The sequence below is a fragment of the Staurois parvus genome, unplaced genomic scaffold, assembly GCF_062004578.1.
Source record: "Staurois parvus isolate SC_StPar_1 unplaced genomic scaffold, SC_StPar_1.0 ptg002280l, whole genome shotgun sequence".
NCBI lineage: Eukaryota > Metazoa > Chordata > Amphibia > Anura > Ranidae > Staurois > Staurois parvus.
Window position 1 is genome coordinate 16,194 of NW_028320076.1, and position 14,443 is coordinate 30,636.

At 54.0% G+C, this 14,443-nt stretch overlaps 1 protein-coding gene across 2 annotated transcripts; it reads left to right on the top strand.

Moving 5' to 3' along the window:
- The first annotated feature begins 655 nt into the window (after positions 1-655).
- LOC149431398 (pyruvate kinase PKM-like) lies at positions 656-12,222 on the top strand. 2 transcript variants are annotated; one of them, XM_089665636.1, is made up of 11 exons: positions 656-786; positions 2,157-2,336; positions 3,512-3,603; positions 3,680-3,811; positions 4,489-4,675; positions 5,184-5,454; positions 5,915-6,065; positions 7,733-7,885; positions 8,648-8,814; positions 10,059-10,240; positions 12,020-12,222. In XM_089665636.1, the coding sequence occupies exons 2-11, from the start codon at positions 2,183-2,185 to the stop codon at positions 12,124-12,126; spliced, it is 1,596 nt and encodes a 531-aa protein (XP_089521762.1). In that variant the 5' UTR covers positions 656-786; positions 2,157-2,182; the 3' UTR covers positions 12,127-12,222. The 2 variants fall into 2 exon arrangements, with proteins under 2 accessions (XP_089521762.1, XP_089521761.1); XM_089665635.1 differs by lacking the exon at positions 656-786 and adding an exon at positions 1,965-2,088.
- Positions 12,223-14,443: the final 2,221 nt, after the last annotated feature.

Consider the following 14,443-nt stretch of genomic DNA (forward strand, 5'->3'; position numbering starts at 1 on the left):
GTCGGTGTCGGTGTCAGTTGGTGTCAGTGTCAGTTGATGTTAGTTGGTGTCAGTTGATGTCAGTCGGTGTCGGTGTCAGTTGGTGTCAGTGTCAGTTGATGTTAGTTGGTGTCAGTTGATGTCAGTCGGTGTCGGTGTCAGTTGGTGTCAGTGTCAGTTGATGTTAGTTGGTGTCAGTTGATGTCAGTCGGTGTCAGTGTCAGTTGATGTCAGTCGGTGTTGGTGTCAGTGTCAGTTGATGTTAGTGTCAGTTGGTGTCAGTCAGTGTCGGTGTCAGTTGATATCAGTCGGTGTCAGTCAATGTCGGTGTCAGTGTCAGTTGATGTCAGTCAGTGTCAGTTGATGTCAGTGTCAGTTGATGTCAGTCAGTGTCAGTTGATGTCAGTGTCAGTTGATGTCAGTTGGTGTCAGTCAGTGTCGGTGTCAGTTGATATCAGTCAGTGTCAGTTGATATCAGTCAGTGTCAGTTGATGTCAGTCAGTGTCAGTTGGTGTCAGTTGGTGTCGGTGTGTTTATGTCGGATCCTGTCTGGGTACAGGTGACAGATATCGGTGGGACATGTCAGGAAATGTTGGGAATTTGTTGCCCCGATGAGGGCGATGAGCCCAGAAATGAGACGATTCGGTTTTCCTTCGGCCATGAAGAGTTAATGACAGAACTGTGTATAACAGGGCGGGGGAGGGGAGGAGGTAAGTAGTCTGTTATAGGGTGGAGTCCCCCCTCCCCCTCCTCTTCCTGGATTGCAGCTCAGACAGACGGACAGACAGGGCTACAGATTGTCATCAGGTACAAGGAGGTGACCCCACCGGGGACTTCTGGTAGAGGCGCACTGATGTGGTCACGTGGGGGGGAGGGGGTCCTGTCCTGGATATGAAGGGGGATGTTTCTGGTATTAGAGGAGGAAGGGCGGGTGGTATCCTGTGTTGCTGTTACTCATAGGTGGATAACTCCCATCATCCTCTATCCTGTACAACTTCTGCCATCCTTGGCTCACTACAACTCCCACAGTCCTCCACTCTTGCCTATGGTTCACTAGGACTCCCACCATTTATGGTTGACTACAACTCCCACCATTTCCATTCCCTCCTATGGCTCACTACAACTCCCACCATTTATGGTTGACTACAACTCCCACCATCCTCTCCCCTCACTACAACTCCCACCATTTATGGTTGACTACAACTCCCACCATCCTCTCCCCTCACTACAACCCCCGCCATCCTCTCCCCTGTCACTACAACCCCCGCCGTCCTCTCCTGTGTCACTACAACCCCCGCCATCCTCTCCTGTGTCACTACAACCCCCGCCATCCTCTCCCCTCACTACAACCCCCGCCATCCTCTCCCGCCATCCTCTCCCCTGTCACTACAACCCCCGCCGTCCTCTCCCCTGTCACTACAACCGCCGCTGTCCTCTCCCCTGTCACTACAACCGCCGCCGCCCTCTCCCCTGTCACTACAACCCCCGCCATCCTCCCCTGTCACTACAACCCCCACCATCCTCTCCTGTGTCACTACAACCCCCGCCATCCTCTCCCCTCACTACAACCCCCGCCATCCTCTCCCGCCATCCTCTCCCCTGTCACTACAACCGCCGCCGCCCTCTCCCCTGTCACTACAACCGCCGCCGCCCTCTCCCCTGTCACTACAACCCCCGCCGCCCTCTCCCCTGTCACTACAACCCCCGCCGCCCTCTCCCCTGTCACTACAACCCCCGCCGCCCTCTCCCCTGTCACTACAACCCCCGCCATCCTCATCCTGCATGGTACACACGGCCATCATCATTTCCCTTGCTGTCAGGATGGTGGCGCTATCCCCTCCCAGGTGATGACTGGCTGATCTGCCCCATTACCCAACAGCATTGTGTGGGAGGAGATGGTCCCCCCCGGGCGCCCCCCCCAGGATTTGCTGACTGGTCACTTTCCAGGAGGAGTTGTCACTGTTTAACCAGCAGACTCCCCGGAGAGATCCGATCCGTGTGCTGGGGGACCAGACTGACCACATTGTATCTGTGTGCGTCCGGACAGCCCCGGTGTGGTCAGAGGAATGTGGGGGATGGAGAGAGTGTCCATGGTGGACGGTCTGGCAGGTAGGTCGTGTCTCTTTGTGTGTAACATGTCCTCCTCTTGTCCCTCATGTCTGTCTGTCTCGGAGCAGTGGGCCGGAGACGTTTCTCGGAGAACATGGCGCAGCTGACCCAGGACCTCGGCACGGCCTTCTTCCAGAAGCAGCAACTCAACGCTTCCATGGCGGACACCTTCCTGGAGCACCTGTGCCTGCTGGACATCGACTCGGAACCCCTGACTGCCCGCAACACCAGCATCATCTGCACCATCGGTAACCACTCCCCCTCTTCCCAGAAGACCCTGTGAGCCCCTCCCTAGAGAAGACATAATGGGGAGACCCAACCACCGACCATCTCCCCGGGGAAGCCGGTAATAGGGGGGGGACCCACCACCTCCTTTAGGCAGCCAGCGATGGGGGGGGGGGGCCCCAACCACCTCCCCGGGGAAGCCAGTAATAGGGGGGGGGGCCCCAACCACCTCCCCGGGGAAGCCAGTAATGGGGGGGGACCCACCACCTCCCCGGGGAAGCCGGTAATGGGGGGGGGGCCCAACCACCTCCCCGGGGAAGCCAGTAATGGGGGGGGGGGACCCAACCACCTCCCCGGGGAAGCCAGTAATGGGGGGGGGGGACCCAACCACCTCCCCGGGGAAGCCAGTAATGGGGGGGGGGACCCAACCACCTCCCCGGGGAAGCCAGTAATAGGGGGGGGGGACCCAACCACCTCCCCAGGGAAGCCAATAATGGGGGGGGGGAACCAACCACCTCCCCGGGGAAGCCAGTAATGTGGGGGACCCAACCACTTCCCCGGTGAAGCCAGTAATTGGGGGGGGGGGACCCAACCACTTCCCTGGTGAAGCCAGTAATGGGGGGGGGACCCAACCACTTCCCTGGTGAAGCCAGTAATGGGGGGGGACCCAACCACTTCCCTGGTGAAGCCAGTAATGGGGGGGGGACCCAACCACTTCCCTGGTGAAGCCAGTAATGGGGGGGGGGACCCAACCACTTCCCTGGTGAAGCCAGTAATGGGGGGGGGGACCCAACCACTTCCCTGGTGAAGCCAGTAATGGGGGGGGGGGGGGACCCAACCACTTCCCTGGTGAAGCCAGTAATGGGGGGGGGGGACCCAACCACTTCCCTGGTGAAGCCAGTAATGGGGGGGGGGGACCCAACCACTTCCCTGGTGAAGCCAGTAATGGGGGGGGGGGGGGGAGAAACGCAACCACCTCCCTGGGGCACCCGGGATAGAGGGGGGTGACCCAGCATCTCTTGGGACACCTGGGATAGTGGGGGGAGACCCAAAACCTCCCTGGAACATCTGGGATAGGGGCGGGAGCCAACACCGCCCCGGAACACTCTGGATGGGGGGGGGGGAGACCGAACACCTCCCCAGAACCCCCCCCCCCGGGGGATGCAGCATGGAGGTCTTATGTGTCCTTGTGTCCCAGGCCCGGCGTCCCGCTCGGTGGAAATGTTAAAAGAGATGATAAAGGCTGGACTGAACATTGCTCGTCTGAACTTCTCTCATGGAACGCATGAGGTGAGCTGATGACAAGATGATACCAGACAGACAGTCCATGTGGCAGTTCCTCCACTAATCGGTCTCCATCTTCTAGTATCACGCAGGCTCCATCAAAAATGTCAGAGAAGCCACAGAAAGCTTTGCTACAAACCCCATGTTCTACAGACCGGTGGCCATCGCTCTAGACACAAAGGGACCCGAGATCCGAACTGGGGTCATCAAAACGGTGAGCAAGATGATGGAATTCACAATGTAGAGTTTGCATGGGATAGAAAGGGCCTTCACAATTAGGGGAAGACCTGGTTCCTCAAGTGTCTCTACAACTGGAGGAAGACCTGGTTCCTCAAGTGTCAATACAACTGGAGGAAGACCTGGTTCCTCAAGTGTCTCTACAACTGGAGGAAGACCTGGTTCCTCAAGTGTCTCTACAACTGGAGGAAGACCTGGTTCCTCAAGTGTCTCTACAACTGGAGGAAGACCTGGTTCCTCAAGTGTCTCTACAACTGGAGGAAGACCTGGTTCCTCAAGTGTCTCTACAACTGGAGGAAGACCTGGTTCCTCAAGTGTCTCTACAACTGGAGGAAGACCTGGTTCCTCAAGTGTCTCTACAACTGGAGGAAGACCTGGTTCCTCAAGTGTCTCTACAGCTAGGGGAGGATCTTGGTTCCTCATGCTCCTCTACAGCTAGGGGAGGATCTTGGTTCCTCATGCTCCTCTACAGCTAGGGGAGGACCTTGTTTCCTCATGTTTGGTTACTTGAGGTACTATTCATTATAGCTGTCAGGCTTTGGCAGGTGATGGTGGTAGCTGCTAAGTGGTCACACGTAATATGTGTCTGAAATGGCTGTAATGTCATGTTACAGACTCCATATTGGTCATTCTTGGACCTCTGTCATCTTGCAGGGTGAAAATGCTGAGGTGGAGCTGGTGAAAGGTACCGTCATTAAAGTGGTGACAGATGACGCTTTTCGGGAGAAGTGTGATGAGCAGATCCTCTGGGTAGACTATAAGAACATCTCCAAGGTGGTGAAGGTTGGAGGACGGATCTTTGTGGACGATGGACTCATCTCACTGCTGGTCAGAGAGATCGGTAAATGGGGGTGATCGGGGGAGGGGGGGGGGGTGGAGGTTTTTTGTATCTGAACATCTATCATACCCATCAGAATATCATTTCATTGGTTAGAGATTCTGTTGTACACAAAATGACTTCCCACAAGTATTGGCACGTGACCTCCTGGGGGTGGGGCTATGGGGTCTAAGCTGATGGAAAGGGCAAACCTTTTTTTAAAGCTGAACTGCAGAACAAATTCCTACATACATCTTCCAAAGGATTTGTATTGGTCCATCCAGTCCTGGGATATACACAGCTCTGTCTGGCAGGACAGGAGACCTGATTTTGTTTCTCTGCCGCAGTAAGTAACATCTACAGGTCTCCTCCCTCCCCCAGCCTCTGACTGGATGGGGGCCCTTGCTGGGATAAATGGTGACAGAGGTGTAATAGTGTGAAGAGCTGAGTGATGGATCCGACTGAGGGGGTGACTCCAATGTTCTGATCGCGGGGCAGGAGGTTATTTTTTTTGTTTTCTCCCTCTTTAAAGGTTCTGACTTTTGTCTGGCGGAGGTGGAGAACGGGGGCAATCTGTGCAGCAGAAAGGGGGTGAATCTGCCAGGGGCTGAGGTGGACCTCCCTGCGTTGTCTGAGCGGGATCGCCTGGACCTCCAGTTTGGGATTGAGCAGGGAGTTGATATGATATTCGCTTCATTCATCCGGAAGGCGCAGGACGTACATGCCATCCGCCAGGTGCTGGGCGAGAAGGGGAAGAACATTCGGATTATCAGCAAGATAGAGAATCACGAGGGGGTTCGGAGGTGAGGGCAGAAATCGTTCTGGAGCACTGACACCCCTGTAGAGGGTCTCCCTCATCTCCTCCTAGTCCATCTACATAGAGGGTCTCCTCCTAGGCCATCTACATAGAGGGTCTCCTCCTAGGCCATCTACATAGAGGGTCTCCTCCTCCTATGGCCATCTACATAGCGGGTCTCCTCCTCCTATGGCCATCTACATAGCGGGTCTCCTCCTCCTATGGCCATCTACATAGCGGGTCTCCTCCTCCTATGGCCATCTACATAGCGGGTCTCCTCCTCCTATGGCCATCTACATAGCGGGTCTCCTCCTCCTATGGCCATCTACATAGCGGGTCTCCTCCTCCTATGGCCATCTACATAGCGGGTCTCCTCCTCCTCCTATAGCCATCTACATAGCGGGTCTCCTTGGTTTGTTTCCCCTGTTCTGTTTATCTCTGTTCATGTTGACCTCTTTCTGTATAAGGTTTGATGAGATTCTTGAGGCCAGCGATGGTATCATGGTGGCCCGCGGAGATCTTGGCATTGAAATCCCAGCAGAGAAAGTGTTTCTGGCACAGAAGATGATGATTGGACGGTGTAACCGGGCTGGAAAACCAGTAATTTGTGCAACACAGGTAAGACGAGCGCCCCCACCCCCACCTTTATCCTTCCTGTACAAATGAAAAGCATTTCCAAAAAGTCAAAAAAATCTGATCTTGTCAGAGCCATGCTGGCAGTGTGGTGGCTAGGAGGTTGAAGGTCTACTCCTCTTCTTCTGCCTTAGCTGAGGTTGAAGGTCTACTCCTCTTCTTCTGCCTTAGCTGAGGTTGAAGGTCTCCTCCTCTTCTTCTGCCTTAGCTGAGGTTGAAGGTCTACTCCTCTTCTTCTGCCTTAGCTGAGGTTGAAGGTCTACTCCTCTTCTTCTGCCTTAGCTGAGGTTGAAGGTCTCCTCCTCTTCTTCTGCCTTAGCTGAGGTTGAAGGTCTCCTCCTCTTCTTCTGCCTTAGCTGAGGTTGAAGGTCTACTCCTCTTCTTCTGCCTTAGCTGAGGTTGAAGGTCTACTCCTCTTCTTCTGCCTTAGCTGAGGTTGAAGGTCTACTCCTCTTCTTCTGCCTTAGCTGAGGTTGAAGGTCTACTCCTCTTCTTCTGCCCTAGCTGAGGTTGAAGGTCTACTCCTCTTCTTCTGCCTTGGCTGAGGTTGAAGGTCTCCTCCTCCTTCTTCTGCCTTGGCTGAGGTTGAAGGTCTCCTCCTCTTCTTCTGCCTTGGCTGAGGTTGAAGGTCTCCTCCTCTTCTTCTGCCTTGGCTGAGGTTGAAGGTCTCCTCCTCTTCTTCTGCCTTGGCTGAGGTTGAAGGTCTCCTCCTCTTCTTCTGCCTTGGCTGAGGTTGAAGGTCTCCTCCTCTTCTTCTGCCTTGGCTGAGGTTGAAGGTCTCCTCCTCTTCTTCTGCCTTGGCTGAGGTTGAAGGTCTCCTCCTCTTCTTCTGCCTTGGCTGAGGTTGAAGGTCTCCTCCTCTTCTTCTGCCTTGGCTGAGGTTGAAGGTCTCCTCCTCTTCTTCTGCCTTGGCTGAGGTTGAAGGTCTCCTCCTCTTCTTCTGCCTTGGCTGAGGTTGAAGGTCTCCTCCTCTTCTTCTGCCTTGGCTGAGGTTGAAGGTCTCCTCCTCTTCTTCTGCCTTGGCTGAGGTTGAAGGTCTCCTCCTCTTCTTCCGCCTTGGCTGAGGTTGAAGGTCTCCTTCTTCTTCTTCCGCCTTGGCTGAGGTTGAAGGTCTCCCCTTCTTCTTCTTCCGCCTTGGCTGAGGTTGAAGGTCTCCCCTTCTTCTTCTTCCGCCTTGGCTGAGGTTGAAGGTCTCCCCTTCTTCTTCTTCCGCCTTGGCTGAGGTTGAAGGTCTCCCCTTCTTCTTCTTCCGCCTTGGCTGAGGTTGAAGGTCTCCCCTTCTTCTTCTTCCGCCTTGGCTGAGGTTGAAGGTCTCCCCTTCTTCTTCTTCCGCCTTGGCTGAGGCTGAAGGTCTCCCCTTCTTCTTCTTCCGCCTTGGCTGAGGCTGAAGGTCTCCCCTTCTTCTTCTTCCGCCTTGGCTGAGGCTGAAGGTCTCCCCTTCTTCTTCTTCCGCCTTGGCTGAGGCTGAAGGTCTCCCCTTCTTCTTCTTCCGCCTTGGCTGAGGCTGAAGGTCTCCCCTTCTTCTTCTTCCGCCTTGGCTGAGGCTGAAGGTCTCCCCTTCTTCTTCCGCCTTGGCTACCCTGGATCAGGTGCTCCTGCTCCTCTGATGTCCTTTGTTTCCGTGGCCTGATCTACACTTCTCTCTCCTGTAGATGCTGGAAAGCATGATCAAGAAGCCACGTCCCACCCGAGCCGAGAGCAGCGACGTGGCCAACGCCGTGCTGGACGGAGCCGACTGTATCATGTTGTCAGGGGAGACGGCCAAGGGTCTGTATCCAGTCGAGGCGGTTCAAATGCAGCACGCGGTGAGTCTCTTATCAAAGTGAGAACTCTGAGCTACAACCAGGCAGTCCATCACAGCAGATCTGCCAATGTGTGGCACGTCTTGGTGGAAAGACCAGTAGAGTAACACCTTAATTCCTCCCTCCGGCCTTCCTTCATTCTGTCTTGAACTGTTGTGCCGGCTCCTCTCCTGGACTGGAGCTTCTCACAGTGTGCATTAGAAGCTGCAGCAAGTCAGAGCTCATTTCCTGGCTGGAGGACGTCCAGTATCATCTAGGTCTTTCCTCCCCAGACTGACTGGACCCTTTTATTCATTGGAGGACGTCCAGCATCATCTAGAGCAAGGGATGGCAAAATCTAAGCAGATGAAACTGCAGCTGTAAGTCTGTAGGGTGTAGTTCCCGTATTGTGTCACAGCCGCACAGAGATGGCCGGGGGGTGGGGTGTGACTTCATGGGGGGAGGGGGGGGGTGACTCTGGAGCCGTCACAGGGATCTGGATTCAAAGTCCAGAGATCATATTTGTTACAGAATTTCCTGAGGTTGGGTTCCTTAACCTGTGCTGTGCGGGACTACAATGCACACCAGTCCACGTGTCTGAGGGCATATTGTCCATATCGGCCAATCCGCTGGTTGCCTCCGGCAGGAGGTTTCACTAAATGGGATTTCAGGAGGAAGGGAGAGCAGTCTTAAAGGGGAACCCAAGACATCTCCCTGCCCCCTCTCCGCTCCATTGGCCTCAGGGTGGGGTAGCTTGCTGAGATCTCATACACTCTGTTGTTACAGATCGCTCGGGAGGCCGAATCCGCCATCTACAACCAGCAGCTGTTTGAGGAGCTGCGCAGGCTGACCCCGCTGACCCAGGACCCCACAGAGGTCACCGCCATTGGAGCCGTGGAGGCCTCCTTCAAATGCTGCGCTGCGGCCATCATCGTCCTCACCATATCCGGCAGGTATGGCACGGACAGGTGCGGATTGACAACTCATGGGGCCCCCGGGCAATAGGGGATCATGGGGCCCCTGTGTCCTTGCCCAAACTCAAAAAAGCCTATGAAAAAGGAACCAGGGGCATCTCATGGGGCCCCCTATTGACCCCAGGCCCTTGGGCAGTGCCTGAGTTTCCAAATGGTAAGTCCGCCCCTGGGCACGGAAGGGACTTCTCCAGGACATATCAATCTGTTGGAGGGTTTGTTTGGTCCTTTAAGTCTGAGGGTCACATGCTGCCCTCTGGTGTTTGAAGTGTGGTCCTCAGGCCTCAGCGGTCAGCAGTGGGAGCAATGATTGTAAAGGGGCCCATTATAGCAGCTTCATGTCTCCAGTGTGATTGCATTCTACATCAGGAGGTCTTCAGTCTAGGAGGATGGTCTTCTGTGGCATTACACATGGTATTCTGTGTGGCCCTATGGAGACGTCCGTGGGAGCAGGAGGCCCCTTTACTCTGGAAGATGACAGCCACTGCTGTAAAGTGTCCATCCTTCCAGAGTGAAGTCATGAGGCCGGATGAGTCTTCCATCCTGCCTTCCGCCCAGCCAACCAACCCTCCACCCTGCAAGTCCATGAGTGAGGTCTGCCCAGACAGAACCACTTCAGCCACTGGAATTAGGATCCATCTGTACAGGAGGGGCCCATGACTGATTTCACCTATCACAAAATGAAGGTCCGCAATGGCTGCCTTCATATGTCTTCAGTACTGGCCCCGGGCCCCACAGAAGAGCCCAGAGGTTGAGAGGTGAAAATGTGTCTCCAAAGGTTCCTGAAACATTTTGGCCCCCTGATCACCGTGCAGATGACAGGTCCTCCTCTGGGTCTTGTGGTGGAAGGGATGTTGGGGTCTGGGCCTTCTATAGAGAGCTGCAGATACATGACTAAGGCCGAAGGTGCTTACACATAGATAATTTCCTGAGCCAAGAAGGGTCCCGGGGTCACCCCCAATGGATTCCATTGTAATTCCTGAGCCAGGAAGGGTCCCGGGTCACCCCTAATGGATTCCATTGTAATTCCTGAGCCGGGAAGGGTCCTGGGGGCACCCCTAATGGATTCCATTGTGATTCCTGAGCCGGAAAGGGTCCCGGGGTCACCCCCAATGGATTCCATTGTAATTCCTGAGCCGAGAAGGGTCCCGGGGTCAATGGATTCCATTTTGTTCCTCCAGCTGCTCTTCATTCTGATATATTGATTGGACTCCCCTCTCTCCCAGGAGTGCCCAGCTTCTGTCCCGTTACCGCCCGCGCGCTCCCATCATCGCTGTGACCAGGAATGAGCAGGTGGCTCGCCAGGCTCATCTGAACCGCGGGGTGTTCCCCGTACTGTACCGGGAGTCCCAGCTGGAGGTCTGGGCCGATGACGTGGATCGAAGGGTGCAGTTCGGCATTGAAGTTGGTAAGAGTGAAGCAGAGGGTTCTATAACTTACAATGTGTGATACGGCTCCGCCCCCCTTCACAGGAGGTATGGGGGAGGGGGATATGTATGTGTGTGGGGGTGCTCTGTATAGCAAAGACCCTCGTTTATTTTGGGGTGTTCTGTATGTGTATGGAAGGCTCCGTGTTTGTAGGGGCTCTGTGTTTATAGCAGGCCTTGTGCTTGGGGGGGGGGGGGGGGGCGGCATTGTGCCTGTATGTGTAAAAGGGGTACTCTTTGTGTTTGGGGGGGGGGGGGGTCCTGTATGTGTATAGAAGGCCCTGTGATTATAGGGGAGGACACGGTGTGTTTGGGGGGTGGTATTGTGCCTTTATGGGGGAGGGGGTCCTGTATGTGTAGGGGAGGCCATTGTGTGGGGGTGGAGGGGGGCTGCATGTGTAGAAGGGGTGCTCTTTGTGTATGAAGGGCCCTGAGTTTATTAAGGGGTGCGGTATATTGTATTTGGGGGTCTTGTATGTGTAATGGGGGGCATTGTGTGTGTGTGTGTGGTGTGACCTGTGCTTAGAAGGGGGTCTTTTGTCTGGGGGGGGGGTAGGTGTGTATGGGGCTGTCAGGCCAACCACGCTGTACCCCATTTTCTGTAAAGTCCGGCACACAGCTGCCATTTTTTTACTTTTGATCGCCTTTTCCATCGACTCGTTTTCCGGGTGATCGTTCGGTTTGGTTATAAATGTTTCCATTCTGATCTACAACTTCACATGAAAATATCCGAGTGAAATCGATGACTTGGGAACGCTAACCGCCCGACCCCAGAAAATCATCAGACGACGGGAAGTTCTGCATCCTTCATCTTCACATCCGGAGACGGGATACTATAATTATTCTCAGTAGTGGTGTTACAATGTATCGTGTATAGATGATGGATGATGAATTGATGGAGATGATGAATACATTGATGATGGATATGATGATGACGGATACATTTATGATGATGGATACATTTATGATGATGGATGAATACATATGAGGATGGATACATTGATGGTGAGGATGGATACATTGATGGTGAGGATGGATACATTGATGGTGAGGATGGATACATTGATGGTGAGGATGGATACATTTGATGATGGTGAGGATGGATACATTTGATGATGGTGAGGATGGATACATTTGATGATGGTGAGGATGGATACATTTGATGATGGTGAGGATGGATACATTTGATGATGGATACATTTGATGATGGATACATTGATGATGGATACATTTGATGATGGATACATTTGATGATGGATACATTTGATGATGGATACATTTGATGATGGATACATTTGATGATGGATACATTTGGTGATATTGATGATTATGGATACATTGAAGATGGATACATTTGATGATGATGGATACATTTGATGATGATGGTGGATGGATACATTGATGGTGGATGGATACTATGATGAATGGATACATTGGTGATGGATGGATACATTGGTGATGGTGATATTGATGATGGATACGATGATGGATGGATTGATGGATACATTTGATGATGATTGATGGATGAATACATTGATGGTGGATGGATACTATGATGAATGGATACACTGATGGATGGTGATGGATATATTGATGATGGTGATGGATACATTGATGATGGATACATTGATGGTGATATTGATGATGGATGGATACATTGATGATGGTGATGAATACATTGATGATGGTGATGGATACATTGATGATGGTGATGGATACATTGATGGTGATATTGATGATGAATACTTTGTATCTGACAGGGAAGGTCCGTGGCTTCCTGCACAAAGAGGACATCGTCATCATCCTGACGGGCTGGAGACCCGGATCCGGCTACACCAACATCATGCAGGTGGTCAGAACATCGTAATGCGATGACACCGGCAGACCCAGCTAACCCCCAGAGCTAGCACTCCACATGTATGTTTCCATGGTGACCCAATCATTAAACATTTCCACGGCTTTATCTGTTGTGTCTCTTCCTTGTCTGGTGACGTTGTACCCCCCCCCCCCCCCCCCTCCCCGGCCGTCGCGGCAGCTGGACAGAGAAGGGTTGATGATTGAGGATTTAGTGAACGGAATTATCCCGTAACAGATTATTGGCCAATAAGCCGCCTGTACGTCTCGCCACACAGAGGGGGCGGCAGCGAGCTTACGGAAAATGAGTTTAGTCGCCATCTGTCCGCAGCGCTCCTGAAATGGGTTTACGGGGTGATAACGCTGAGAGGGGGGCATTCGGCCTAATCCCATCCGGGGCTAATGACGGGGAAAGTCGTGTACCCGGGGGGGGGGGGGGCCTCATTCCTGACCTCCTGTAATCCCTTTATGTGCAGAGAGGGACAGTTGTGACCATGGCTCCCCCCCCCGGGGATGAGGGGTCATCAGAGCCCCCAGCATCTGCCCTCACGTAGTGTTCCTCTGTTCTGGGATTCCTAGAGTCAGAACCTGCTTCTTCTCTGAGTTCCGCATGACTACAAGTCCCAGCATGCCCCATCTAGAGATGATTGTAATCTGGAGTTCCCCCCAGCAGGAAGAATGGAGAATCTTGTAGAACTACAAGTCCCAGCATGCTTCATCTAGAGGTGATTGTAATCTGGAGTTCCCCCGTCAGGAGGAATGGAAAATCATCCTATAGAACTACAAGTCCCAGCATGCCCCCGGTATCCAGGACAGCCATGCCTGCCACCCTCCTCTGGTGACCATTCTTCTCATTTATAGGCCCCCCTCCTGCCGCACAGTCAGGACCTCGCTGCAGGAAAAGCTGTACAGTTTGCTCCGGGTTGGGATTGGACGGTGAATGAGCAGCGGCTTACAGATGAGGTTATCTCTGCGCTCTCTCCTCCAATCGGCAAGCTTCATTTTTCGGAGTTGCAGCAATAGGCGACTCATCGGTCACTCTGATCTCTACTCCTGTTAGCAATCTGCCTCCTCCAGTGCTGCCCTTCCCCCTCTCCCAGTCTGAGTGGTGCTGGCAGAGCCGGGTGGAGATAATCTTCTAATGGTGGGAATGTTCTTGTGGTGGAAATGTCGGTGAATTCCGGGAGGGACGTTCCATGACACCCCCCCCCCCACCCCACTGCATGTGGCGGAGGTTTCCTGCTAGAAATGCCGCATGCCTGGCCATTGCTGACAATACTGAGCCGGAAACAAGCATGCGGCAAGTGAGCGCTCGTCATCGGGACCCTTCTATGGATCCAAACGTAGTCAAGTCGCGGGACCAGCAGAACGGATGTTTGGTCACATTCTTCTTCTTTGGGACTCCGCGCTGGGGTCCCCCCTCTAGTGTGCGCCCATTGACACCTTACCTACCCCCCGTACCTCCCATCCTGTGTGCCCAGCGACCCCTAGTGCACTCCGGGACTTCCTGTGTGGCCCATGGCCCCTAGTGCACTCCGAGACTTCCTGTGTGGCCCCTAGTACGCTCCGTAACTTCCTGTGTGGCCCATGGCCCCTAGTGCACCCTGTGGCCCCACTTCAGAATTACCCATGCACCTGTGGTGCTCTCCAGGACTTCCTGTAGGACCCATGACTCCTAATGCACACCAGGACTGCCTGGGAAGTGCCCCGTGACCCCTAGTGCACTCCAGTACTTTCTGTGTGGCCCATGACCTGTAATTCACTCCAGGACTGCTTTTGGTTCTCGGTGACTTCATTGTGCTCTGTGGCCCCCAATGCACTTCAGAATTTCCTGTGCACCTGTGACCCCCCCCCCCCCCAGTGCTCTCCAGGACTTCCTGTAGGACCCTAGACTCCTATTACACTTGAGAGTTTCCTTTGGTACCCACTTCAGTGTGCCCTGTGACCCCAAATGTGCTTCAGAGCTTCCTGAGCCCGTGACCTCTAGTGCACGCCAGAACTTCCTGCGGCACCCAGTGTGTCCTGTGCACCCCAACGGCCCCCAGTGCGCCTCGTGTCCTCTAGTGACTCCGGTGCACCCCCATGTCTCCCAGAGATCCCCAGTGCGCCTCGTGTCCTCTAGTGACTCCGGTGTACCCCCACGTCTCCCAGATATTCCCAGTGCGCCTCGTGTCCTCTAGTGACTCTGGGGCACCCCCACGTCTCCCAGATATCCCCAGTGCGCCTCGTGTCCTCTAGTGATTCCGGTGCACCCCCATGTCTCCCAGAGATTCTTAGTGCGCCTCGTGTCCTCTAGTGACTCCGGTGCACCCCCATGTCTCCCAGAGATT

Coding starts and splice junctions, on each gene's coding strand:
- LOC149431398 (XM_089665635.1), top strand. CDS start 2,046: ATGTGGGGGATGGAGAGAGTGTCCATGGTGGACGGTCTGGCAG. Junction 3,604..3,679: donor TCTCTCATGGAACGCATGAG/GTGAGCTGATGA, acceptor TCCATCTTCTAG/TATCACGCAGGCTCCATCAA. Junction 4,676..5,183: donor ACTGCTGGTCAGAGAGATCG/GTAAATGGGGGT, acceptor CCCTCTTTAAAG/GTTCTGACTTTTGTCTGGCG.